Raw genomic sequence first — 27,313 nt, 5'->3', positions numbered from 1 at the left:
TGATATGGATGTTCGGAGATGAGATTGATCAATGAATGTCCAGCTGATGTGATTCTTTACATTATGAAATCATGTGAAGAAGTGAGCAAAATAAAATGCTAAAATGGAATTAATCCATTTCAATTTATTTTATACTATTCCAAGATAGTATATTTTTATTTTCAATTTATTTTATACTATACCAAGATGGTCTATTTTATTTGACTTTACTATTTTATTGCTATTCTAAAATGGTTCGTTTCTTTTCACTTTGTAAAAACAAGTGCCTTAACACTGAGCGTGGTATGAGAACGGTTTCTGTGAAAGGAGGGAGGAAGAAATGTTCTGATACCAAGCCATTGCTGCTATTTTGAAGAATGATATTGAATGCAAACACTAGAAGTTATGCACAAGGGAAAACTTTTATGTTTGAACACAGACAAGAATTTATTTTGTATTTTTGTAAAGCCGGCTGTAAAACCATTCCATTTGATTGTATGTTTGTTAATATGAGATATGTAATATGCAAATTTCAGATGAAGAACTCATTGATTTCAGTATTATACACACCTTTTAGGTGTGTAAGGAGGGACTGTTAGAAATTAAAATCAATTTTTTAATGGGGAAATGTAGTTTAAACATGCCGTCAGTTTTAATGCTCTTTTATACTGAAAAACCAGAAATTCTTGTGCACAAGCAGTTAAGCTTTTATTCTGAAAATCCTTCATCTCCGGTTAGCATTTAGCATGTGGCTAATATACGATTTCCTGAAGAGGTGAATTTAGTAGTGAAATGATATGGAGTGGTGCAAACCGAAGCCTACTGATTTAACACTACAACTATAGATGTCGAGATACTACCATGCTGAATATTAAATGAAGGTACAGTTTATTTGAATACATTATTGTTTACAGACGAGAGTAGCATGTGACAACATCCGGAATGACCGGAAACCAAACGAGCCGAGAAGTATTGTTTAGAGCAGTGGTTCCCAACCTTTTCCAACTCAGGGCCCACTTTTAAGTCTTAAATTTTTTCGAGGCCCACCTTCCCATAAATACAGAGGCCATATAATGCGTTCTCAAAGCACTTTTTTTTATTAAAATTTGAACATAAATGGAGCACTGAATACAAGAGAAACATGTTGGAAGCTCTACAGTCGCTAACACAGCAGTGAGGAGCTGTACACACACACACACACACACACACACACACACACACAAACTTTCTCTCTCTTTCGCTTTCTCTCTCTCACACACACACACTTTCTCTCTCTCTCACTCACTCACTCTCTCACACACACACACATTTATTAAAGCAGCTGTCCATCAACACCACACAGATATCAGAAATGACAAGCAATGGGCTGTCTGTAACCGGCTAATTATCAAATGATTAATAAATTACTATATCCATCAACAATGGAGAAATGCATTCTCATATATAACAATTTGACATCCAAATTATTAAAATTTGAACCTAAATGGAGCACTGAATACAGGAGAAACATGTTGGAAGCCCACACACACACACACACACACACACTTTCTCTCTCTCTCTCTCTCTCTCTCTCACACACACACACACACCTCTCTCACACACACACACACACACACACACTTTCTCTCTCTTTCGCTTTTTCTCTCTCTCACACACACACACACACACACACACACACACACACACACACACACACACACACACACACACACACACACACACACACACACACACACACACACACACACACACACACACACACACACACACACACACACACACACACACAATTATTAAAGGAGCTGTCCATCAACACCACACAGATATCAGAAATGACAAGCAATGGACTGTCTGTAACCGGCTAATTATCAAATGATTAATAAATAACTATATCCATCAACAATGGAGAAATGCATTCTCATATATAACAATTTGACATCCAAAATCAAATCAAAACAAAATCCAAATATCAAAAGTAAGCCCATTAAATCGATAGGCCTACAAATAAACACAAATCCGTTGTAAAGATGATGTAAATTCTGCTTGGGCTCATTAATGAAAAATTACACTTTGTATTTTAACATTAAATCATCTGCCTACAAACAAACAAACCAGTGCACAGATAAAGTTCAAAACTATGCATGTAATGTTAAGCCTCGACAGCAGAAAAATATTTACATACAAGTAAAAGCAATACTTGCAACGAAATAAAATTAAAGCTTCTATAAAGCTGCAGTGGATCAGTCCAACAACAGGCCCACAATATGTTGACTCACCTAATGAGACGGCTGGTGTTGCATGGCGGCAACCAGATGTTTGATGTCTGGCACAATGGATGAAAGTTTCAGTCGAAGATCTGGCTCAACATTCAGTTGGTTTCTGTACTTAGTTTTTAATCCCACGAGTGCAGAAAATCCAGTCTCACAGAGGTACGTCGTTTGGAAAGGCATCAGGAATCTCACAGCTCTGTTAGCCAGATCAGGGTACTCAGAAGCAACATGAAGCCAGAAGTTTGTCAGGTGCTTCTGTGAGAAGATCAGCTTCAGCGCGGTGTCACAAGAGAGATCCAGGAGACTGTCTTGCTCTTTTGCACTCAAAGCAGCGAGAGCCTCATCACTGTGGCTGGCGAATGGGTTTTCTATCCAGTTGTACTGCACATCTGGGATGGGGAAGTATGCGCGCAGCTGGGTCCTCAAACCTTGCAGGTGCTCTCTGACAGCGTTGCTCACGGTGATGGGAAGTGGACTCTGTTCCGTTGTCAGAAAATCAGCCATATTTTCAAACGAGTCATAGTTTGACTGCTCGACACGCTTAGCCCACAGCGCCAGCTTTCTTATGGTTGCTTCAACTTTATTCTGGACATTGAATATGTTCACTGTTATCCCTTGAAGACCGAGGTTGAGTCTATTTAAGTGGCTGAAAATATCAGCCAGGTAACCCAACTTAGCCAACCACTCAAAATCCCTGAAGCGGTGTGCGAGTTCAAACGTTGTGTCGAGAAAAAACACATGCACTTCATCACGCAACTCAAACAGTCGCGTCAGGACTTTGCCTCGGGAGAGCCACCGCACTTCAGTGTGTAACAGTAGCTGGTGATGATCACTGCCCATCTCTCCACATAACACCGCAAATAAACGTGTTTGCAGTGGACGGCTCTTGATGAAGTTGAAAGCTTTGACCGCCTCATCTAAAACAGTCTTCAGATCCGGGGGCATTTTCTTTGTAGCAAGTGCTTCACGGTGTATGCTGCAGTGGACAGATGTTGCCCGCGGAGCCACCGCTTTCACACGTCGGACAACCCCGCTGTGCTGTCCCAGCATTGCACGGGCTCCGTCACTGCTCAATCCAACACATTTGGACCAGTCAATCCCATTGGAAACAATAAAAGTGTTCACAGTGTGAAAAATGGCCTCAGCAGTTGAACGGGTAGGCAGAGGTTTACAAAATAAAAACTCCTCTTTTATCTCGCCACCATTTTCGTATCGCACATAAGCAAGCAGGTTTGCCAGACTTGCGACGTCGGTTGACTCATCCAGTTGGAGCACGTAAAAGCGGCTCTCTTTTACGCTTTGGATCAGCTGCTCCAACACATTATCTGCCATTTCATCAATCCTTCGTTTGACCGTATTATCCGACAATGAAACGAGGTTGATAGGCTGCACTGCCTTCTCTCCCAACATCACCTGAACGATCTGTTTTGCAGCGGGAAGAATTAAATCCTCGCCGATGGTGTGTGGTTTTCCAGCTTTGGCAATGAGTTGGGAGACCCGAAAAGACGCTTCCACAGCATTTGTGTTCTCACAGCCCATATGCTCAATTACCTTCTTTTTGCTCTGATACTCCCTGAGCTTGTTCTGAAAAAAATCCCGCGGCTTGGTCGCATATTTACCATGTTTTGTCTCGAGGTGACGGCGCAGTTTACATGGCTTCAAGGCTTCGTTTGACAAAGTCTCAAAGCACACGACACACAGCGGTAACGGCTCAGCTTCTGTGCCTGTCCAAAAAAATCCCAGCGCTAAGTACTCAGCACTGTACTTTCTTCGAACTCTTCTTTTTTGTTTGACGGCCAGGAGATCACCGGTCGATTCACTGACAGCCTCTGGTCTCTCTTTCCTTTTAATACTCCCTGTTGCTAGCCAGCTATCCATTTTAATACTCTGCTCTACTCTAACTTAATTACAGTTTACACAATCAGCATCAATCAAGTGCAGAGCTGTCCCGCAGCAAAGTAGTCCGGCCGATTACAACAAATGTTCCTATCTCTCTGCTCGTCACATATCTAATATTTTAAGGAAAAATGCAATGATGAAAAGAATAATTACATTTTTTATATCATTTTAAATATTATTCTGTATATTTTTATCTGATTTCCCCCCCACAAAAATCATACTATTTTGGAAAAGATTTGGCGGCCCACTTGCAATACCTTCGCGGCCCACCAGGGGGCCGCGGCCCACAGGTTGGGAACCACTGGTTTAGAGTATTGATTACAGCGTTTAGAATGTGTTAAATGAAAAGTGATGAAAGAGAATATGAGGAGAAACGGCGTGTTAAGCATATATTGAATGTGAAAAGAACCTATCCTCTGTTTAAATGCAATAACGGACATTGGAGACGAGGTGAGCCGGCTGGCGGGGAGGAGCCAGCAGAGGATATATAAACAGCACCGGAGGAGAGATCCATGCTCTTCTCTTCCCTATCAAGGAGAGCCAGATCACAGCTGTTTTTCTGCCGGAACAATATTCTGTCTGTAACACTACCGCGCCTTTTTTAATTAAAGTACCCAATTGAACTTTCACAGAGACTCCATATAGTCTCCTATTTTAAAGCTTCTCTCCTGGTCGGGAGAATAACGAACACAGTTAACAGTAGTGATAGCAAGAGTACAGTTAACCTAGAGTTAATTTATTCACATACATTCCCATCAACAAATCCATTTTATGTGTCATATGAAATCTTTATTAGGCAAGGCAAGGCAAGTTTATTTATATAGCACTTTTCAACACAAGGCAATTCAAAGTGCTTTACAAAAAAATGAAAGACATTAAGAAAATGGCCTTTAAAATCAGTCATTAAAAAGAAAAGCTAATAAAATAAACATTAAAAGAAAAAATACATGGACAAAAGTTACAGTGCAGTCTAAGATATATAGTTCAATTAAAAGCAGCGACAAAAAGAAAAGTCTTCAGCCTGGATTTAAAAGTAGTAAGAGTTGCAGCGGACCTGCAGGTTTCTGGGAGTTTGTTCCAGATATTTGGAGCATAATAACTGAACGCTGCTTTACCATGTTTAGTTCTGACTCTGGGGACAGAAAGCTGACCAGTCCCTGAAGACCTGAGAGATCTGGATGGTTCATAATTTAGCAGGAGGTCAGAAATGTATGTTGGGCCTAAACCATTCAGTGCTTTATAAACCAGCAGCAGTATTTTTGAAATCTATTCTTTGACACACAGGAAGCCAGTGTAAAGACTTCAGAGCAGGAGTGATGTGATCCACTTTCTTAGTGTTAGTGAGGACTCGAGCAGCGGCGTTCTGAATTAGCTGCAGCTTTCTAATATATGTTTTAGTGAGACCTGTGAAGACACCATTACAGTAGTCCAGTCTACTGAAGATAAAAGCATGGACACGTTTTTCCAAATCCTGCTGTGACATCAGTCTTTTAATCCTAGATATGTTCTTTAGGTGATAGTAAGCTGATTTAGTAACTGTTTTAATGTGACTGTTGAAACTCAGGTCAGAGTCCATGACTACACCTAGATTTCTGGCTTTATCTGTTGTTTTGAACATTGCAGACTGAAGCTCAGCGCTAACTTTTAAACGTCCTGCCTTGGCTCCAAAAACCATTACCTCAGTTTTATCTTTGTTTAATTGGAGAAAGTTCTGACACATCCAGTCATTGATTTGTTCCATGCACTTACTCAGTGTTTGAATTGGAGCATAGTCTCCTGGTGAAATGGTTACGTAAATGTGTGTGTCATCCGCATAGCTATGGTAACTTATTTTGTTGTTCTTCATTATCTGAGCCAGTGGTAGCATGTAGACGTTAAAGAGAAGAGGCCCCAAGATTACAAATATTACACACCAGAAAACACAGAAATATCCATGAAATAAACATACAGTAGGCTATAAACAATTAAAGGGATAATTGTGAAGGCATTACAAATGTAAATATATTTTTAAATAATAAAACAATCCCACCACCACAGGTATCTACAGGAGAAGAGGGAATTCTCTCCACAAAATGTGAATGCCCATGTGGAGAATGGAAATGCAGTCATGCGGCTGCATGAGCCATCTTTGCCATCCACAATTTCAGCTGCACTGACACCCCCTGTCAGTGGAAGAAGCCAAAGGCAGCTAAACGTATGCATTCAGTGGAGGATGTTGCAATGTTGTGGTTGTTAGAGTGTTAGGTTTCCTGTCAGCTCGTCTGTTGGGAAGATATAAAATATTAGTTTCATGGAAGTCACCCCGTCACATATAAGAGCATTAAGACATACAGTACATAGGCTAAAACAAAACATCTAAAGATATAACCTTGCACTTTAATAAGTCTCGTGAACATTTTTTTACTATTTTGACATTTTTATAGATCAAAATTGAACTAAAGAAATAAATGGTAGATTAATCCATATTGAAAATAGGTGTCAGCTGCTACACTAATTATAATAGTTATATTTCTTAATTAATTAAGATAAGATATTACTGTATTGATCCCAATTTGGGAAATGTTTGTGTTGCAGCAGCATAACAAGAAAAACAATATAAGTTATTATATATACAAAAGTATGTGAGGGATGGGATATTAAATTGAATATAAATGTAAAATGTACATGTGATTTTACGTCCAAGAGAAGCTATGGAGCAGAGAGTTCTCTGCCAGCCAGAGGTGATTTGTTATTAGTTTAATATGTCAAACTGATTTCCCTGACTACAATCTTTAGTTACATGGTGAAACGTTATGCTGCTTGTACTAATTAGACTTATCATATAAGCCACACAGGTTTTAATAGGATTTTTTCATTATCTTTATTTATGTTGCGGTCTTTTCAGCAGCGCCATCTCTAAAACGGCGATACAGTCACTACCCATCATTTACATTTCACCGTGACATGGACAAAAATGTAACGTCAGCTTACCTCATGACACGAATCCAGACTCTCCTTTGGAAAACATTGGCCGGGAAACGATAGAACAAGCACGTTTCATGCGAAGACCTGTGGCTGCAACCCGGAGCAAAGCAACAAACCATTGTGTAGCTAACTAGTAGTGCTAGCTTTAGCTAACGTTAGCTAACGAAACGAACTGCCGAGAAAAATTGGAAAACACTGGTAATTAATTATTTTATCATTTGTAAAACTACTGTGTTAAAAACGACAATTTCAAAAATACAGATTCTAATGGTCAGATATAGATATACAGACACTAAAGATAGGCATGTACTTGCTTTCAAGCAGAACACAGGGGGAAAAAAACTTAGCGGGAGTGTTTACGTGTTCGGCGTAATGACGTAAAACGGCCTCGACAATTTCTGTAGTCCTATTCAGCCACTCGGTAACAACCATCGTTTTTCAGACACGTAAACTCTTCAAAAATCACCAGTGGGGCCACTGCTAATGTATTTAATGTCGTCGAACAAAACGTGATTTATCTCTTAAATTTGTGTCAACCACAGACCTTATCTTGAGCTATTTTCCAAAACCCTATGGAAAAAATGCATTGCTTTTTGAGGAAGGAACCGGAAGTGCTAAAAATGCTAACTTACTTCCGGGTTTTTGGACGCGTCACTGCGGTTCTCTATTTCGAAAAAATTAAGTATTGAAGTCAATGGAGAGAGAAAGATTACCTTTTGATCCCGTTTGAATTGTGCCACAAATTACACATATGATGTTTGTCAATTTAAAAGATAATTTTGCAAGTCAAAAAAATTAAAATGTGTCGTAAAACTGTGAAGTAACACATTTGTTTGTGTGAAACGCTGAATGAACTACATCTCTGGTCTCGCAGACTCTCACAACAACACACGTCACCAAGATGGCCGTCACTACTGTCTTGTCGAAAAAGTGATTGACTACCCTCACTATCAACACAATGAAACACGTCCAGAAGAATGTCATACAAGGCTGCCTGCCTGCTTGCCTTCCTTTGATTCTCTCTGAACTGCCTGATCTTTTTAATGTTTAATGCGTAACGATCAACTATCTAAAATAGTTGTGTTAATTAAACGCACAAGGGGTTCTTAAATGAAATAATATTATAAAGGTAAACAGAACTGATAAACGGACAATATGAGGATGGCAGAACCACACCCTCAAACCGTACATAAAAGTAGACATTTAACAACTGTAGTTGCGAGGATAATACACATATCATAGTTTTCATTTCATTTCAATATAAAGCACATGCGTTAACCTTTTCTCCTGCCACTACAGTTTATAAGAAACCCTTAGATCAATCTGCGACTGTCACCGTTTGTGCAGATAGCATGAAGTAGAACAGATCGCCGATGCTAATTTAGCATTAGCGTTAGCATTTCTCCCCCGGACTTAAATGGTGTATTATAGAATGATCACACCGGTGTGACAGTACTCTTCAAAGGGTTCACGAAATATGACTACTACTCTTACTGTTTAACTTTTTGGGTTACTTCATGTTACTTCATGTTAAGGCTAATAAAAATGACAAGGCTAAGGCTGTAATGCTAACTAACGTGCTTGCTACTAGCTAGGTAGCTAACTTGATCCAGCCAGCCACTCCTGGTCCTTTCATCAGACGGGAAGCGAAAGAACGAGCAAAACCCATTGCTGGTATGATAACAACCTGGTACTAAGCACACAGGCATCTTCTTAAAGTTATCTTATCTTAGCTATCTCTTATATTTAGCGGAGGAAAACAATTGTGACATCAGTTATGACATCACTTACTCTGGGATTTGTAGTCTTTCTAGTTGCGTATTTTTCATAGTCTTATATTTCAACAGTTTTACGACAAACTGTGACTTTTTTGACATGGAAATTATTTGTTAAGATCGACAAACATGTGTAATTCGTGGCACAATTCAAACGGGATCGAAAGATAAGTTTTCTCTCTCCATTGACTTCAATAGAGTGGCAAAGTCACGCCCATCTCCATGGGAGCTTATTTCGGAAAATTCATGGATTGAAGTCAATGGTTTTATGTTTAACTTAGTTATGTTTTATTCTCCTTTTCATGTTTATTGATGTTACATCACTGCTAGTGCTACCTAAAACAGAAAGTGCATTTTTATACTGAAAAACTGTGCCCTTGAATATTTTATTTTATTTAGCAAGAGAGTGCACTTTACTTGCTGAAGAAACCAGTGTTAACATTTGTTGTGTAGGGTGTAGGGCTACCTACTTGAACACTGAGGAAGCCATATCAAAATTCCTGTTGAATTGTTCATTTAGGGATTCATTGCAGAATTAAAACCAGCTTGAAATGGTATTTTGGTCTGTTACTCCTTTTTATTTTTGTTTTTGTTACCTTGTAGGTGGTTGTACTGTTAAGTAACTTGACAAATAAACAAAATAACCGACATGAAAAAATATCGTGATAAATATCGTCTATCGCAGGGTTCCCCAGACTACGGCCCGCGGGCCGCATACGGCCCGCCACGCCCCTTTGACCGGCCCTCCACCTCTCTGCACCTCACCATTTGAACTGGCCCAAAGAAGAAAAAAAAAATAAAAAAATAATAAAATATTTTTTAAAATATTTTATTTTAGTTGTCCAACTTGTTTTGTGAAATAATAACATGACTCTCCAAACGAGGGCGGTAATCGCTGTTCATTCCGTCACCTGAGATTAGAACTCGAGGCCGTCAGTATGTAGTGGCCAGAGCGGCTCTGGTAGTGGCCATGAGCCAAACAGTGGAACTGTCAATCAGATCGCCAGCGCCTCTATCACGCTTTAAAAGCAACGTTATGTAACGTTCTGGTTGACATCTGTTACATTTGCATCTTGTTTTTTTAACACTAAAATATTTTTTTATTAACCATTTATATTTTATATAATTTAATATGTGTGTCTGTATTATTTATATGACGTATGTTAAGACCGAATTTCCGCCACCTTACAAGCTGATCGAAGTCATGCGCAGAAAATATTATGCTACAGTTGAACAGCAGTGTAATGGCGTGCAGTAAAGTGAGGAAAATTGACAGAGAGTGTCGGGTTTTTAAAGAATAATGGACCAAGGATTATTTTTTTGTTCCATGGAAGGACCGTGCCATTTGTATTATATGTAAAGAAAATGTGGCCGTGTTTAAAGAATTCAACCTTCGCCGCCATCACGAAACCCGGCACAGAGAGTATGCTAGCTTGAGCGGGCTAGCGAGAGATGATAAGGTTCGGCGTCTGAAAGGCGGACTAGCTGTTCAACAGGATGCCTTCCTTCGTCAATCCCGGGTCAACCTGGCTGCTGTCCGAGCTAGCTACAAAGTAGCTAACCTACTGGCTACCCACGGCAAGCCGTTCACAGACGGAGAATTCGGGAAGGCCATGATGCTGGCTGTGGCCGAGGAGGTGTGTCCCGAGAAGACAGATGCCTTCCGTGGGGTGAGTCTCTCAGCACAAACGATGACGAGACGAATTGAGGAGATGGGGGGAAACGTGTTTGACCAACTGAGAGAGAGAGCCGCAGAATTCAAGTGTTTTGCTTTAGCCATGGATGAAAGTAATGACGTACAGGACACGGCACAACTGTTGATTTTTATTCGTGGAGTCAACACACGTTTTGAAGTGTCAGAGGAGCTGGCATCACTGAGAAGCCTAAAAGGCACAACAACTGGAGAATACCTTTTTGTCGAAGTGTGCAAAACAATGGGCGAACTTGGTCTGCAATGGGCTAATTTTGCCAGTGTCACTACAGATGGTGCGCCTAGCATGGTCGGATCTACGAGGGGTCTAGTAGGGCGCTTGAACGGCGAATTCGAGGAACGAGGTCTCGCCCCACCGATTCAAGTCCACTGCCTGATTCACCAGCAAGCGCTTTGCTGCAAAGTTTTGAAGTGGGCGTCTGTGATGAAGGTGGTTGTGCACTGTGTCAACTACATCCGGAAAAATGGGCTGAAACACAGGCAGTTCCAGGCCTTTCTCTCCGAGCTGGGGTCTGCTCACCAGGATGTGCTGTACTACACCGAAATCCGGTGGTTAAGTCGAGGCAAAGTATTGCGCCGTGTCTACGACCTGCTGCCCGAAATCAACACCTTCCTCCAGTCTAAAGGTGAAACGGTACGGGAGCTGACCGACCCGGAGTGGAAATGGGACCTCGCGTTTTTAACTGATGTGACTGAAATGTTGAACCACCTCAACCTACAGCTCCAAGGCAAAGGGAATCTCATCAGCGACATGTATTCCCACATAAAAGCATTCGAGGTCAAACTGCAGCTCCTTGTGCGACAGGTCCAAAAGCTGGACTTCACACATCTCCCTGCCACCCAAAGCTACTGCGCCGAGAAACCAGCCGCCCCTTTCCCAGTCGCGAAGTGCAAAGATGCCCTGGAGATGCTGCAGCGAGAGTTCAGTGTGCGCTTCCGCGAGCTTCATGTCAACAACAAAGACATAAGTCTGTTCCAGAACCCCTTTGCTGCTGACATTGACGACGCACTTCCCTCTCTTCAGTTTGAACTAGCCGAGCTGCAGAATTGTGATGTCCTTAAAGACGCATTCAAGCCTGACCACCTCCTTGAGTTCTATGCTGAGCTACCAGAGGGCACTTACCCAAACATTAAACAACATGCTCTGAAGATGTGTACCGTTTTTGGCAGCACCTACACCTGCGAGCAGACGTTTTCCCGCATGAAGCAAATAAAAAATCCAACGAGGAACAGACTCTCAGATGAACATTTGCATCGGACTCTCACCAGCCAGAAGCAAGCACACAGTTCACACTGATATGGTAAATATACTGATTTTAACTATTACAATTTTATATGGCTGTAAACATGAACTATGATTTTTTGATGAAATATGATTAATGTTTTTAATGAATTTTAATGAATAATGCTACACTGTATTTGTAAAATCACATCACAAGGAACAACAGGCAGCATATTTATGTAATTTACTGAATGTGTCCAATGTCATCCCTTTATGCCAGGTTTCCAGGCAGCAAGAGAGGGGACTGCAACTGCTGACCTCAAAGATCACTGCCCATCCATCCTTCCTTCCACCCTGGCTACAAGTACCAATTCAGTTCACCTACTGCACATATTGCTGACTTCCCATTCTGTTACTCTCTTCTAGTTTAACCTGCCGAGGGTTTACTGCTCAGTCTCTCCTCCCAATCTCTTCTCTCAGCATCTGCCTCTCCATCGTTGTCTCTCTCTCTCCCTCTCTCTCCTCTCTCTCCTCTTTCTCCTCTTTATGCACTGCCCCTCATCTCAATCTCCTATTTCAAAGGGATGATAATTGTGCTGTAAAAGTGTTTGGGTGCTCATTGCATTTTCACCTTGAACAAAACAAATCTCACCTGAATATACAAATAAGAGTTGGTTAGTTGATATATTGTTCACCAAGTTTCTTGTCTTGATGATTTCTCATCTCACTGTAATATAGGCCTACCATTTCTATTGTATCACTCATAAACTGTCAATCACCATGTTTTTCTAACCTTTCCTTGCTATTTTTACATGGTTGTTATTAGAAAATAAAAGGAATACCTGTGGTATTTCAAATTGAAAAACATGTGAAGTACTCACTTCTTTTGCAAATCACTTGTAATGATGAACTATTTTGTGCTAGAAATTATGGCTATAACAGGCAGTGGCCTAGTATACAGCCCACATGATCGATCCCGGCCCCTCATCACAGTCAGGAACGATAATGTGGCCCCCAGAGAAAAAAGTTTGGGGACCCCTGGTCTATCGTGATACTGCTTGAAAAATATCGTGATATTATCTTTTTCAATATCACCCACCCCTAGCTCTGAGTGATCTGTTGCCGAGGGGACATTACAAATGAGTTACATAAGCAGAGATAAATTGCCATTTTGGGGGGAACTCACCTCCTCTGGGGTCCCCCAGGAAGACTTTTTTTAAATGTTGAAGTTGAAAGCATCAATCTTGTGCACTTTGAAAGCAACATTAAGAGATATGGATACATCTCTCAACACCCATATGTAAAAAAAAATCAAAGAATCAGAAACGGGTTTATTATTTAAAAACACTTCATTTTCCAATTAAATCATAAACTATGTCAAATTATTAGAAGTTGATAGTAATCAGATTAAACAGAAAAAAGGGATGGAAGGAGGAAATAATAATCCCTCATCACTTGCTGCTTCCCTCATCTCTTGCTGCTTCCCTCATCACTAGCTGTTTGCGGTTGAAATGATCTCTTTTGCCGGCCAAACATGCTGGATGGAAAGCAGTGATGTTTCACTTGCCTTGGCCGTGTATCTGCAGTCCCTAAATCAGTCATGTTACCCATTGACTCATGTCTGTTCTGGTGTTCCTGTTCATTGTTGTCTCCATAGAGAACCGCAGTGACGCGTCGTAAAACCAGGAAGTAAACTTCTTCCGGTTCCTTCATGAAAAACCAATGCAAATTTTCCATAGGATTTTGGAAAATAGCTCGAAATAAGGTCTGTGGTTGACACACATTTAAGAGAGGGATCACGTTTTGTTCAGCCGGATAATCTCCACATGTCAACCCTACTTTTATAATTTTTGAATCATAAATCTAGTCGCCAAAAGCGAAATGCTAACGTTATGCTATAAACTAACTACAAGCCAGTGCAGCAGCAGGGTCGCACGACTTCAACGTCACGCCAACTTAAGTTCATTTCAACTGACTTGCACTGAAACTGCACTTTGAACACTTTAAATATATTAACATTTTAAACTGTATACCCAGGTTATCTAGGCCCTTTTTGTTTTGTTTAATGTATACCACGTTTATCTAGGCCCTTTTTGTTTTGTTTTATGTATACATGTCACACTGTGGGAAACGATATTTCTGGATGTATAACACATGTAGAATTTTTGACAATAAAGCTGACTTTGACTTTCGTGTGCTTGCATATTTTAACAAAGCTTTTCATTTTAGCCACACTGAATTTAACTAGAAGTCATGGCTGTGTCAATTACCAGTCTGATATCGTTTTACAAAGATGACAAGAAGAGTGTAGATAGAGGAGAGAACCACAACAAGTCCGGACACGTTACAGTGCAGCCTAGATGAAGGTGTGCTCACCGATGTTGTCAGGGCTAGCATGAGGGACAAGGATTATAGTGTCGGTGAGTAGTGATAGCAAGCGTACCCTTAACCTACAGTTAATTTATTCAAATTAATTCCCATCAACAAATCAATTGTATGTGTCACATGAAATCTTTATTAGGCAAGGCATGGCAAGTTTATTTATATAGCACTTTTCAACACAAGGCAATTCAAAGTGCTTTATAAAAAATGAAAGACATTAAAAAAAAAGGCATTTAAAATCAGTCATTAAAAAGAAAAGCTAATAAAATAAACATTAAAAGAAAAAATACATGGATAAAAGTTACAGTGCAGTCTAAGATATGAATAGTTCAATTAAAAGCAGCAACAAAAAGAAAAGTCTTCAGCCTGGATTTAAAAGTAGTAAGAGTTGCAGCGGACCTGCAGGTTTCTGGGAGTTTGTCCCAGATATTTGGAGCATAATAACTGAACGCTGCTTTACCATGTTTAGTTCTGACTGTGGGGACCGAAAGCTGACCAGTCCCTGAAAACCTGAGAGATCTGGATGGTTCATAATTTAGCAGGAGGTCAGAAATGTATTTTGGGCCTAAACCATTCAGTGCTTTATAAACAGCAGCAGTATTTTTGAAATATATTCTTTGACACACAGGAAGCCAATGTAAAGACTTCAGAACTGGAGCGATGTGATCCACTTTCTTAGTGTTGGTAAGGACTCGAGCAGCGGTGTTCTGAGTCAGCTGCAGCTTTCTAATAGATTTGTTAGTGAGACCTGTGAAGACACCATTGCAGTAGTCCAGTCTACTGAAGATAAAAGCATGGACACGTTTTTCCAAATCCTGCTGTGACATTAGTCTTTTAATCCTAGATATGTTCTTTAGGTGATAGCAAGCTGATTTAGTAACTGTTTTAATGTGACTGTTGAAACGAATAACTAATTTAACCCGCTGACAAGAGAGCCCACCTCCGAAGATCGTGACTGGCTGAGGGACAGACTCGGGGGCAGGTTTTCAGGAATTTCTTGGCTTCTCTCCCCCGAGCCAGAAGAGGAACACTGCAGCTTGGAAACACTTACTGTTCCTGAAATTATCAAATCTGTTGGGCATCAGGGATCTGAGGCAATTGTGGCAAGCATGGCATTGTCTGAAGAGCAACAGAGGGCAATTCAGGTGGCTACCACTGGTCAGCGAACCAACCCAAACTGGCATTTGTTCAGGAAAGGAAGGTTGACTGCCAGCAACTTTGGAGCTGTCCTGAGGTCAAAGCGTGTGACAGCTTCCTTTATTGCCAGGGTGCTAGGGCAACTACAGGCCCTTGATGGTGTTTTGTCTGTACAGTGGGGGACTATGAATGAATGTGAGGGCGTCAGGGCATTCACCACTGCAACCCAGATGCAGGTCCATGAGTCAGATTTGTGGCTCTCCCTATCAGGATTGTTGGGGGCTTCTCCAGATGGTCTGGTAGGGTCTTCCGCTGTGCTGGAGGTAAAGTGTCCCTACGGAGCCAGGGAAATGACAATTAGTGAAGCATTGCAAATCAAGGGCTTCTGTGTCAGTAAGGAAGGAGAAACATTCAGCCTGCGTGAGGAACATCCTTACTGACACCAAGTGCAAGGTCAGCTTCACCTCACTGCAAGAAAGAAGAAGAAATTAAAAAATTGTGAATCGTTTTTAATTTACATTTACTCGCCTTTGCAATGTTGTGGTTGTTAGAGTGTTAGGTTTCCTGTCAGCTCGTCTGTTGGGAAGATATAAAATATAGTTTCATGGAAGTCACACCGTCACATATACTGTAAGAGCATTAAGACATACAGTACATAGGCTAAAACAAAACATCTAAAGATATAACCTTGCACTTTCATAAGTCTCGTGAACATTTTCACTATTTTTACATTTTTATAGATGAAAATTGAACTAAAGAAATAAATGGTAGATTAATCCATATAGAAAATAGGTGTCAGCTGCTACACTAGTTATAATAGTTATAAGATATTACTGTATTGATCCCAATTTGGGAAATGTTTGTGCTGCAGCAGCATAACAAGAAAAACTAAATATAAGTTATTATAAATACAAAAGTATGTGAGGGATGGAATATTAAATTGAATATAAATGTAAAATGTACATGTGATTTTACGCCCAAGAGAAGCTATGGAGCAGAGAGTTCTCTGCCAGCCAGAGGTGATTTGTTATTAGTTCAATATGTCAAACTGATTTCCCTGACTACAATCTTTAGTTACATGGTGAAACGTTATGCTGCTTGCACTAATTAGACTTATCATATAAGCCACACAGTTTTTAATAGGATGTATTCATTATCTTTACTTATGTTGTGGTCTTTTCAGCAGCGCCATCTCTAAAATGGCGATACAGTCACTACCCATCATTTACATTTCACCGTGACATGGACAAAAATGTAACGTCAGCTTACCTCATGGCACGAATCCAGACTCTCCTTTGGAAAACATTGGCCGGGAAACGATAGAACAAGCACGTTTCATGCGAAGACCTGTGGCTGCAACCCGGAGCAAAGCAACAAACCATTGCGTAGCTAACTAGTATCGCTAGCTTTAGCTAATGTTAGCTAACGAAACGAACTGCCGAGTAAAATTGGAAAACACTGGTAATTAATTATTCTATAATTTGTAAAACTACTGTGTTAAAAACGACAATTTCAAAAATACAGATTCTAATGGTCAGATATAGATACACAGATACTAAAGATAGGCAGGTACTTGCTTTCAAGCAGAAAACAGGGGAAAACAAACTTAGCGGGAGTGTTTACGTGTTCTGCGTAATGACGTACAACGGCCTCGACAATTTCTGTAGTCCTATTCAGCCACTCGATAACAACCATCGTTTTTCAGACACGTAAACTCTTCAAAAATCCCCAGTGGGGTCACTGCTGACGTATTTAATGTCGTAGAACAAAACGTGACTTATCTCTTAATTTGTGTCAACCACAGACCTTATTTCGAGCTATTTTCCAAAACCCTATGGAAAAAATGCATTGCTTTTTGAGGAAGGAACCGGAAGTGCTAAACATGCTAACTTACTTCCTGGTTTTACGACGCGTCACTGCGGTTCTCTATTGTCGTTCTTGCCTGTTGTATCTCCTTCTTGTGTGTCCCTTTCTCCTGTTCTCCTTTCTTCATCCTCTACTCGGTTTGGCTCATCTGTGATGACTGTGAAGGTAAACACAAACAAGTATGTAAGTCAATCAGTTTCCAGCTCTGTCAAATAAATGAATTTCAAGATACACACATTTGTCTTCATTAAAATGAGTGTCACCACACTGTCACAAAATGTAATATAACCAATTGAAAATAGTTAAATTTACATTGGAAACCTCTTGTAGATATATCACTGTTAGAGTAGTTATCTGCCAATAGGACATAATCATTCCTATACAAATGCAGTTTGTAATTCACTTAATATATTCACTTAACACTTTAATATAGTCATTTTCACTTAATACTCTAATATAGTCATCTTTCTGCATTAAAAACTAAGGAAAGCTGTACAATTTGACATGATAATGAGGAAAAAAAGGCCTCCGACAATGCAGATCATTTTTTGATCATATCAATTTTAAGATGGGGGTCAAGGCTTAATATTTGGGACCATAGTGTCCCTTCCCCCCTTTCAGGAGCCCCACTGGATTAGCTTTGATCTGAAATGTTTGTATAAAAAGCTTGTTAGCTGGCTGTCCATCTCATAATTTTCACATAGAAACTAGCTGTCAATAGGAAATATCAATCAGAAGAATTATAATTTCATGCAAAAATCTGTCACAAAAAGTACAGGTAGAGGTTGCACATTTAAATGCAGGTGTTGTTATGGCAACGTCAGTGGTCAAACAGCCACATTCACTGCTGCAAATATGTTCAAAAATGCTGTTGACACACAGTGGCAACTATGCCACCATTTCAGCTGACTTTTCCTCATAAATACCGTCACATAACATCCATATATTTCAGTGTTAGGTTGATGCTTAGCTAAGCTAACTATGAAACACTTTAACTTACAGGACTCAGGATCAACTGTGTACTGTAAGGTAGCTTCTAGCTTCATGTCGAGCACTGACAGTAAGTCAACATTTCCCAGAGAGCTTTCTTTGAAATCACCAGGTAACGCTAAAAAACACAACATTTAGATTGTATGACAAGGTGTTTATTTAATATATCTGGCTAGCTATAGCTACTTGCTTATGGTTTAGCTTACCCGCGCGATTCAAATTAACGTAGCTATAATTTATGCTTTGCTTACATGTTCGCATAACTTGTAAGTTTACTGACATTTACATACCTTGTTCACCTGGCTCAGGTGGTGGCTCTGGGGTTGTTGTGTGAGCCACCACTTGAGAATTGCCGTCTTTTTTATTAAAATAATGTCCATCTTCAGAAACTCCGCTTCCGCGGCTGACAGTTTAAAGTAGTCTACCTGTCAGCCAATAAAACACGCTTATTTCCATGCAACTCTCTGATTGGTCTGGTGGTGTCTTGCCTCTGTTGCATTCACTGAACACGGGAAATTACAATTCTACCATCCTCTAGGTAGACCCTCCAGAAAAACGCGGGCCAAAATCCTTAATTATGCGGGCTAAAATCATTGATTATGCGGGCTAAAATCCTTGATTATGCGATAAAAATGCGGGGTTTTTATGTGATTTTATGCGGGAAAATTGCGGGAAGTTGCGTAATATGCGGAAAGTTGCGAAATATGCGTAAAGTTGCGAAATATGCGAACAGTTGTGAAATATGGGGGAAGCGGAAAAAAGGTGATTATTCTCCCGCACCCTGTTACTAGGCTACTACTGAATGAAAGGGAGCACTTTAAAAGAGTTGCTATGATAAACAAACATACTAGAAGCAAGCTACATCACAGAAAGACACACACACACACACACACACACACACACACACACACACACACACACACACACACACACACACACACACACACACACACACACACACACACACACACACACACACACACACACACACACACACACACACACACACACACACACACACACACACACACACACACACACACACACACACACACACCTACCTCCTCTTCATTCTGTTTTCATTTACTCGTTCGTTATCTGACCAGCTTCAATATTGTAGGCTACTCACCTCGTTTCTTGCAACCCTCGAAAGGGTTTTGGAGGTTGAAGCCTCTGTGAGCGTGAGTTGCTTGGCTTTCTTGTCCGCAGCAGAAACCATTTTTGAATGTTTGAGCGAATCGAAGTGGGTATTCACAGTCGATGTCCTTTTATGCTCCAACACACAGTTGCACGGGGTACAGAACAGTTTCCCCCCATTTTTGTGCAAGACATTGGGGTACTGCTTTGCCCGGTCTTTAGCTGAAATGTTCGTGGGTAAATGTGATGGATTCGATTTGTTCATCTTGGTGTGTGAATTCCACACCTTCACACGACGGTGTTTGCCTTCTGTGATGCGCGGGCTGATGACGTTGCGTCACCATCACTACTCGTCAAGACGAGTTAACTTTTTTATTTTTTTTTCTCAACTTTGTGTGGAAAAATGCGGGGATTATTTTTTATAAAAAATAAATATGCGGACTTTTAAAAATCTGCGGCATTTTGCTGATTATGCGGGAAATTCTGCGATCGCAGGATCGCGTTTTTCTGGAGGGTCTATCTAGGTAAAGTACGGTTAATGTATTATATTATTGAGGGAGAATTTGTCCGGGGCTAAAGAAAAAACATCCGGGGCTAAAGCCTGTTGGAGATTTGGAGGATGTTTAAAACCAACCTCGTCTCCGCGTGTCGTTTGGTAAGCTGGGTAAATTCGTAAAAAGGAAGGGATTAAGAAACACCAGAATGCAAGTTAAACAATAATCTTGTTTTAATGATAAAAAGTAACAATACAAATACAAATACAAAGGAAGTACTTCCTGCTCTTCCTCCAATCTCACGGATCTGGTCAGTTTGAAGAAAAGAAGAGACTGGTCTAAAGAAAACATAGGCTTATATCCAAAACTCCAGGAGGAGCTATGCGGCTGCACCCCCCCCCCCCGAGGGGTCCTCCACTTAGAAAAGACAGCCAATCAGCGCGAGCCAGAGGCGACCCTTACATTCGAGATAACAAACCCCTCCTTGCAAGTTTCACATACTTTTGGCATTTTATAAAGATAGTTTTAAGATATCGTTTTTTATAGTTGGATTATACAAATAACACATGTGAGTTACCTTAACCTCAAACAATAATAACAAGAGGAAAACATCAGCTCTGATCTCAAGCAGTTAAAAAGTACCGCACACTCATTTAGCCTGCAACTCTTCCAGACACTTGAGCTATTGTTCTTTAAGAATATTCCCTGCAGAATCTTTATTTCAAATAAAAGGTTTCACATTGCATATTTCCAGCTTCCTTTACACATACTGCTATTATTAATACAAAGTAATCAACCACACACATCTATTTAAAACAAGTAGATTTCCCTGATCATTTGACATGAAGAAGAATGTCCCCTCCCCCAGCTCTCTCGTCCCTGTCATAAAAGCTGCTTCCATTTCCCATAGAGTAATAAAACATGTTTAAGCTAATTTCTCCACAATGTTTGTAGCCCTCCAGTACCCACATATGAAAGAATAAAAGCAGAGGAATCAAATAAAACACCAATACAGGAATAGTTGATAAATGATTATACAGTAAGGAATACACACACATATTCTCTATGAAGTGACCCTTGTTATAGGTCCGAATGTCCTGTCCCCTGAAAGTCATGAGTTTTGGTTGATTAACAGAAGTTTAATTGTTCTTGTGGCTTAATGGCTTCCCTGAACTGCCCTTCACCCCAAAGTCAGCTTACTAGGAATGAATACATTTTATTGATAAGCTCAAAAGGACGTTTATCTTGGTTACTGCTGGGTGACCCAAGTCTCAAGGCCTGCAGGATGTGTAGGAGATAAACATTAATTCCACAAGACTTTAACTACATTATCTGAAAATGTATCTGGGACTTCCCCTGTTAATTGCAAGGACTATTGATAATTAACAGAGAGACCCTAGGGGCCTCTTCTTGGTATCTGCTAGGCAGAAGTCACTCAATGCAGAAATCAAAAGTTTAACACACATTCTATATAAGGTGACATTAAAATGAATATACCAGATTGAACTTTCCTGCCATAACACGTTACTTTAATACTTAAAATAACTCAAATAATACTTCAAGCCCCGTATGCCTACCCCAGGCGACGCCCATGACAACAAGTAAACCAACATGTTAAACAGTAAGAGTAGTAGTCATATTTAGGGAACCCTTTGAAGAGTACTGTCACCGGTGTGATCATTCTATAATACACAATTTAAGCCGGGGGAGAAATTCTAACGCTACATTAGCATCTGCGATCTTTTCTACTTCAAGCTATCTGCACAAATGGTTGACATTAAACATTAAAAAGACCAGGCAGTTCAGAGAGAATCAAAGGAAGGCAGGCAGCTTTGGATGACATTCTTCTGGACGTGTTTCATTGTGGTGATAGTGAGGGTAGCCAATCCTTTTGTTGACAAGACAGTATTGACGGCCATCTTAGTGACTTGTGTTGTTCTGCTGGACCAGAGATGTAGTTCATTCAGCGTTTCACACAAACAAATGTGTTACTTCACAGTTTTACGACACATTATTTTTGTTTTGACTTGACTTGACTTTTGACAAAATTATCTTTTAAATTGACAAACATCATATGTGTAATTTGTGGCACATTTCAAACGGGATCGAAAGATAATCTTTCTCTCTCCATTGACTTCAATACATAATTTTTCCGAAATAAGGTCCCATGGAGCTCCCCCGGAAGGGGAGGGACTTCGCCACTCTATTGGATCTTCAACGTGTACTATCATACGTCACGTTCACAGTGATCCCTTTTTATTTACTACAAGACAAATGTGCCGTTTTATTTCATACAGTTCCATATTGATTGAGATAGAAATAATCTAAACCTCACGCGTGGCGTTTCACTGTCAAGGGGGTCGATATAGCGTGTATGTAATTACATTGCAAATACTGACTTGAGCCCCACCACTTAGCCCTACCCAGCGCCATATAGAGAGAATATTATTATTAGGGCCGGGACTTTAACGCGTTAATTAAGATTAATTAATTACACAAACATTAACGCGTTAAAAAAATTAACGCATTTTAATCGCACTTATTTTTGCCCTGCGGAACGTTTCTCACTGGATGAGTTTCAAGCGTACCGATTATACTGGAGCACCAACTAACGTTCATGACTTCAGACAACAACAAACCACAGTGAACAATAGTCAAACATGAACGAAGAAGCTGATGAGATCGCTTTGGTTGGCCCCGTGGATGGGAAATTTTGTTTTAAAAACGGACGGATGGAAGCGTCGATAAGAGCACGGTTGTATGCAAATTATGCAAAAAGGAATTTGCATATCACTGCAGCACATCAAACCTCAAGTATCACCTCAATGAAAAACATATAGCAGCTAGGGTGGAAGCTAGCGTGGACGTTAGCCCGAATCCGAGTACAAGGACCCACACCATAGTTCCCCTCAGAAATCGGGAGCATTTCAAAATGCAAAATTTGCGGGGGGGGGGGTGGGTGCTAGTGGGTTGCCGGAGCTGTTAGATTAACATTAACATGCTTATTGTAGTTGTAAGAACACTGCCTTGCGGCCTGTAGCACCGTCCTTGATGGAACTTATGTGTGGACTGGACCTGCATTTTACAGGAAAGGAGTGAGCAGAGAGTAGAGAAGTTGTCGATTCTTTTATCTGTTTTCTGTGAATATCTGCCTCACCCTCTCAGACTTTGAGTTGCGCGCGCTACTAAAGAGACGTGTTACCATGGAGACCAAACAATGGTGTAGCTGTATTAAAGTCTGAGTGGAAACAGTCGTGTGTAAATCTGATTTTGTCAGAAATCGGGAGAAATGCGGGAGAAATATGACCCCGGGAGGAAACCGGGAGAGGGCAATGAAATCGAGAGTCTCCCGCGAAAATCAGGAGGGTTGACAAGTATGACCCACACCCAACCAGATGACTGGTTTCAGGGCCAGGATAACTAAGTCCAAGTCTGAAAAAATAACAAGCTCACTGGATTGCACTCGACTGTAGACCACTTGGAGTGGTAGAAGATAAGGGGCTGCAAAAGGTACTACAGATTGCATCGTCTGACACAAAATATGAGCTGCCATGCAGAAAGACAGTGACAAAAAGAATCCAGCAGCTTTATGACAATGAAAAGGAAGATAAAGAGAATTTATTGGAGAAAGCCGAATGTGTTGCCCTGACTGGGGATCATTGGACCTCGGTAAGCAATTCATTATTACCTCTGTGTGACAGCACACTTTATTGACATCTTCTCACTGTTCTCAGGTCAAATATTTATATGTGATTAAAAATGCGATTAATTTCGATTAATTAATTACAAAACCTCTAATTAATTATATTAATTTTTTTAATCGAGTCCCGGCCCTAATTATTATATCATTATATGGCTCTGGCCCTATGTAGTAACTCACAGGAGGCTTCTGGTGAGCATAGTGGAGTTTATTGGTTTCTGGTAGCGCCAAACTGCAACTCCGGTTCATCACATACTTAGCATAACAACATAACTCCCAGTTCCTCTTCTATGCTTATTGAACGGCAACAACTTCGATGTCACAGTGCCACCTAGTGGACTGGTGAACTAACATGCAATGATATGACCTTACAACATCCCCTTCCCCTCAAGCAGGTTATATACATCGAACAGGAACATTGTAACACTGTAACATTTTTTTATTTTATTAAACCTAACAGTATTATCTATTCCCTTCTTAGCTCAGCTGGAAGTCTTTAAGGTAACTGGGTAACTTAGTCTCTCTTTTTGACTGTCTCTTCCCTAGACTTGTACTTTCCACAGTTCCATGGACCCTCTCTGCTGCTGCAGCACTGTAGCTGCTGGCTCTTCCAACTCGTCCCCACTGAGCACCACATTCTCAACGTCCTGCCATGTTTCTCCTTTTTCGGCTGCCTGACTTAGCTGAGTCGAGTCAGTCTGTTGTCTTTCATGGTCTCTTTCTGGTCTTTGGTGGTGAGCATGAATCTGGTCCACATGTCTCCTGACTACTCTCCCATCACCCAGCATCACTTGATGTGACACTGGCCCTGTCACTGACTCTATGATTCCTGGAATCCACTTGGATCCAAGACTGAAGTTTCTCGTCAGCACTGAGTCTCCTGTTTTGAACCAGCGCCCCTTTGCCTTTTTGTCATGATCTCTTATTTGTCTTTCCTGTTTTTCTTTCACCTTCATGCACAGATCTGGATGAATTGAATCCAAACAGCAACGTAGATTCCTCCCGAGAAGCAGCTCTGCTGGTGACGGACCTGTTGTAGCCTGAGGAGTCACACGATAACTAAATAACACTCTGGCTACCTTGGCTGTCTGGACATTTGTTCATCATCCTTTTAAATGTCTGTACCCCTCTCTCTGCTAACCCATTACTGGAGGCGTGATAGGGTGCCGAGGTCACATGACGGATACCATTTATTTTCAGAAAATCTTCAAACTCTGTGCTGATGAAACAGGTGCCATTATCAGACACCAACAATTCAGGCAGTCCATGGTTACTGAAACTGGTACGCAGGCACTCAATTGTAGTGGCTGAAGTGGCAGAATTGACTGGAACCACATCCATCCATTTTGAGTGTGCATCGATGAGCACAAAAAACATCTTCCCCATGAATGGCCCAGCATAATCCACATGTATACGACTCCAGGGCTTGTCAGACCAATCCCAGGTGTGTAACGGAGCTGGTGCCGGAACATTTCGGTGCTCTTGACATGTTATACAGGACTTGGCAGTAGCCTCTACATCAGGGGTGCCCACACTTTTTTGGCTGGTGAGCTACTTTTGAAATGACCAGCTCACCGAGGTCTAGCAACCAAAAATAAAATCCCAAATTGCAAGGGTTGCTGAATAACACGTTTTATTTATACATGGGATAACTACAATAGGGCTGCCTGCAACAAATGACTAATTAGACAATCGATGAATCTATTGATTAATGAAACGATTAATCGACTATTCGGACTATTACTGCCTGGCACAATTTCTCAAACGCTCTTATTTAGCCATCAACTTTTAGATTTAGCTTGAGGTTGTTTTAGGCATGTGGAAACTAACAATGAAGACAATAAAGATGAATACTTGATTCAAAAATACATATATTATTAAATAAACTTAACAAATTGTGAACACAATTAACATTGCTTTTTATTTGAATTAAATAAATAATATTTCACATCAAAAGAAACAACAATGTTTTAACAAATCGTATTAAATAATCTGATGACAGAACTGTAAACAGAATAGCTGAAACTTTAACAAAATAAAGAGTAACTCTGTTACTGTACCTCTAATCATTAAACCATGTTTGTATAATTGAGTTAACTCCGTGTGTTGCTGCTAGCATACATAACACCTGACGTGGAAAAGTTACTCATGGATGGACGGGGCTACAGAGCTACTAGAACGACAGTCGAACCCGGTGCATTCCTCCGTCTGAATGTGGTGCACTTTTGCTACATGCTAAACACTCTTGGCAAGGAGCATTGTCCACCTCAAGACGGGTAACATTTAACCACACCTTGGAGCGCTTTTCTCCACCATCTCCTCCGTGTGTTGCTGCATGTAGCACCCGCGTGTGTGTGTAAACTGTCCCGCCCCCTCGCACACAGACGGGGGAGAGAGAGATCTCTTCTGAATTGGAAAGGTCGAAAATACACCGACCATAGACGCATTTGTTTGTCTTTTTGCATGTTAGAAACGAGTTGGCGACACTAAGACTTCGAGATAATGTTTTTGTAGCAATAATACATGACCTTTCTCTTTCTCAACTCGCTACTCGGAGGGAAGTCGCTGTCATATGCCTTGTGAACACTCCGATAATGCCTCTCCACGTTACCTTTCTTTGCCAGAGCGACGCTTGCTTTACAAATAAGGCAAATAACCTTTGAATGTGACATCACAAAAAAATATTCTTCCTCCCATTCTGGGTGCAAGTGGTATCTCTTTAGCTTTTTGCTTGGTCCCGCACTCATTTTGTTGTTTGTCTCTTTAACGTAATTTGAGTTTTCCCGGCACTTGACTGATTTTGTATTGCTTTGCATTCTGGGTTAACAGACTGGAAAGCGATAGGTCGCTTTTTCTGTCAATCAAGTAAACTCCTGAATTAAGTGGCAGGGAGGACAAGGGAGGAGGGATCAAAACCTGTTTTGTCTATTTTAACGGAGCTGGATTTTTTTTTTTTTATGAATGACTTGCGATATACCAGCATTGCCCCCGTGGTCGACCGGTCGACCGCGGTCGACGTACTGGGCACCTCTGCTCTACATCCTTGTCGAGCTTTGGCCACCATACATACAGTGGAGCAAAAAAGTATTTAGTCAGCCACCAATTGTGCAAGTTCTCCCACTTAAAAAGAGAGAGAGGCCTTTAATTTTCATCCGAGGTACACTTCAACTATGAGAGACAGAATGGGGGGAAAGAAACCAGGAAATCACATTGTAGGATCTTTAATGAATTCATTGGTAAATTCCTCGTTAAAATAAGTATTTGGTCACCTACAAACTAACAAGATTTCTGGCTCTCACAGACCTGTAACTTCTTCTTTAAGAGCCTCCTCTGTCCTCCACTTGTTAACTGTATTAATGGCACCTGTTTGAAATCGTTATCAGTATAAAAGACACCAGAGACAAAATTGTAGACCTGCATCAGGCTGGGAAGACTGAATCTGCAATAGGTAAGCAGCTTGGTGTGAAGAAATCAACAGTGGGAGCAATTATTAGAAAATGGAAGACATACAAGACCACTGATAATCTCCCTTGATCTGGGGCTCCACGCAAGATCTCACCCTGTGGGGTCAAAATGATCGGGTGGTGGGCAAAAATCCCAGAACCACACGGGGGGACCTAGTCAATGACCTGCAGAGAGCTGGGACCAAAGTAACAAAGGCTACCATCAGTAACACACTACGCCGCCAGGGACTCAAATCCTGCAGTGCCAGACGTGTCCCCCTGCTTAAGCCAGTACATGTCCAGGCCCGTCTGAAGTTTGCTAGAGAGCATTTAGATGACGTGTT

At 40.8% G+C, this 27,313-nt stretch overlaps 2 protein-coding genes across 4 annotated transcripts; one reads left to right on the top strand and one right to left on the bottom strand.

The window, feature by feature from the left end:
- Positions 1 to 249: 249 nt before the first annotated feature.
- On the bottom strand, positions 250 to 16,841 carry LOC307015214 (zinc finger BED domain-containing protein 5-like). Of its 3 annotated transcripts, none has more exons than XM_079643703.1 (2): positions 16,609 to 16,770; positions 250 to 6,409 (listed from the first exon to the last, which is right to left on the bottom strand). In XM_079643703.1, the coding sequence occupies exon 2, from the start codon at positions 4,125 to 4,127 to the stop codon at positions 2,256 to 2,258; it is 1,872 nt and encodes a 623-aa protein (XP_079499829.1). In that variant the 5' UTR covers positions 4,128 to 6,409; positions 16,609 to 16,770; the 3' UTR covers positions 250 to 2,255. The 3 variants fall into 3 exon arrangements, 2 of the variants coding, with proteins under 2 accessions (XP_079499829.1, XP_079499828.1); XM_079643702.1 differs by lacking the exon at positions 16,609 to 16,770 and adding an exon at positions 7,119 to 7,698; XR_013801444.1 differs by lacking the exon at positions 250 to 6,409 and adding an exon at positions 12,119 to 15,915 and having other exon boundaries at positions 16,609 to 16,841.
- Positions 9,701 to 12,440, top strand: LOC307015215 (general transcription factor II-I repeat domain-containing protein 2-like). The gene is made up of 2 exons (XM_079643704.1): positions 9,701 to 11,899; positions 12,101 to 12,440. The coding sequence occupies exon 1, from the start codon at positions 10,501 to 10,503 to the stop codon at positions 11,893 to 11,895; it is 1,395 nt and encodes a 464-aa protein (XP_079499830.1). The 5' UTR covers positions 9,701 to 10,500; the 3' UTR covers positions 11,896 to 11,899; positions 12,101 to 12,440.
- Positions 16,842 to 27,313: the final 10,472 nt, after the last annotated feature.

The sequence above is a fragment of the Notothenia rossii genome (assembly GCF_949606895.1).
Source record: "Notothenia rossii genome assembly, chromosome: 8".
Lineage (NCBI taxonomy): Eukaryota > Metazoa > Chordata > Actinopteri > Perciformes > Nototheniidae > Notothenia > Notothenia rossii.
The sequence above is the reverse complement of the archived record's forward strand: the minus strand, read 5'-3'. Positions and strand labels throughout refer to the sequence as shown.

Coding starts and splice junctions, on each gene's coding strand:
- LOC307015214 (XM_079643703.1), bottom strand. CDS start 4,127: ATGGATAGCTGGCTAGCAACAGGGAGTATTAAAAGGAAAGAGAGACCA.
- LOC307015215 (XM_079643704.1), top strand. CDS start 10,501: ATGATGCTGGCTGTGGCCGAGGAGGTGTGTCCCGAGAAGACAGATGCC.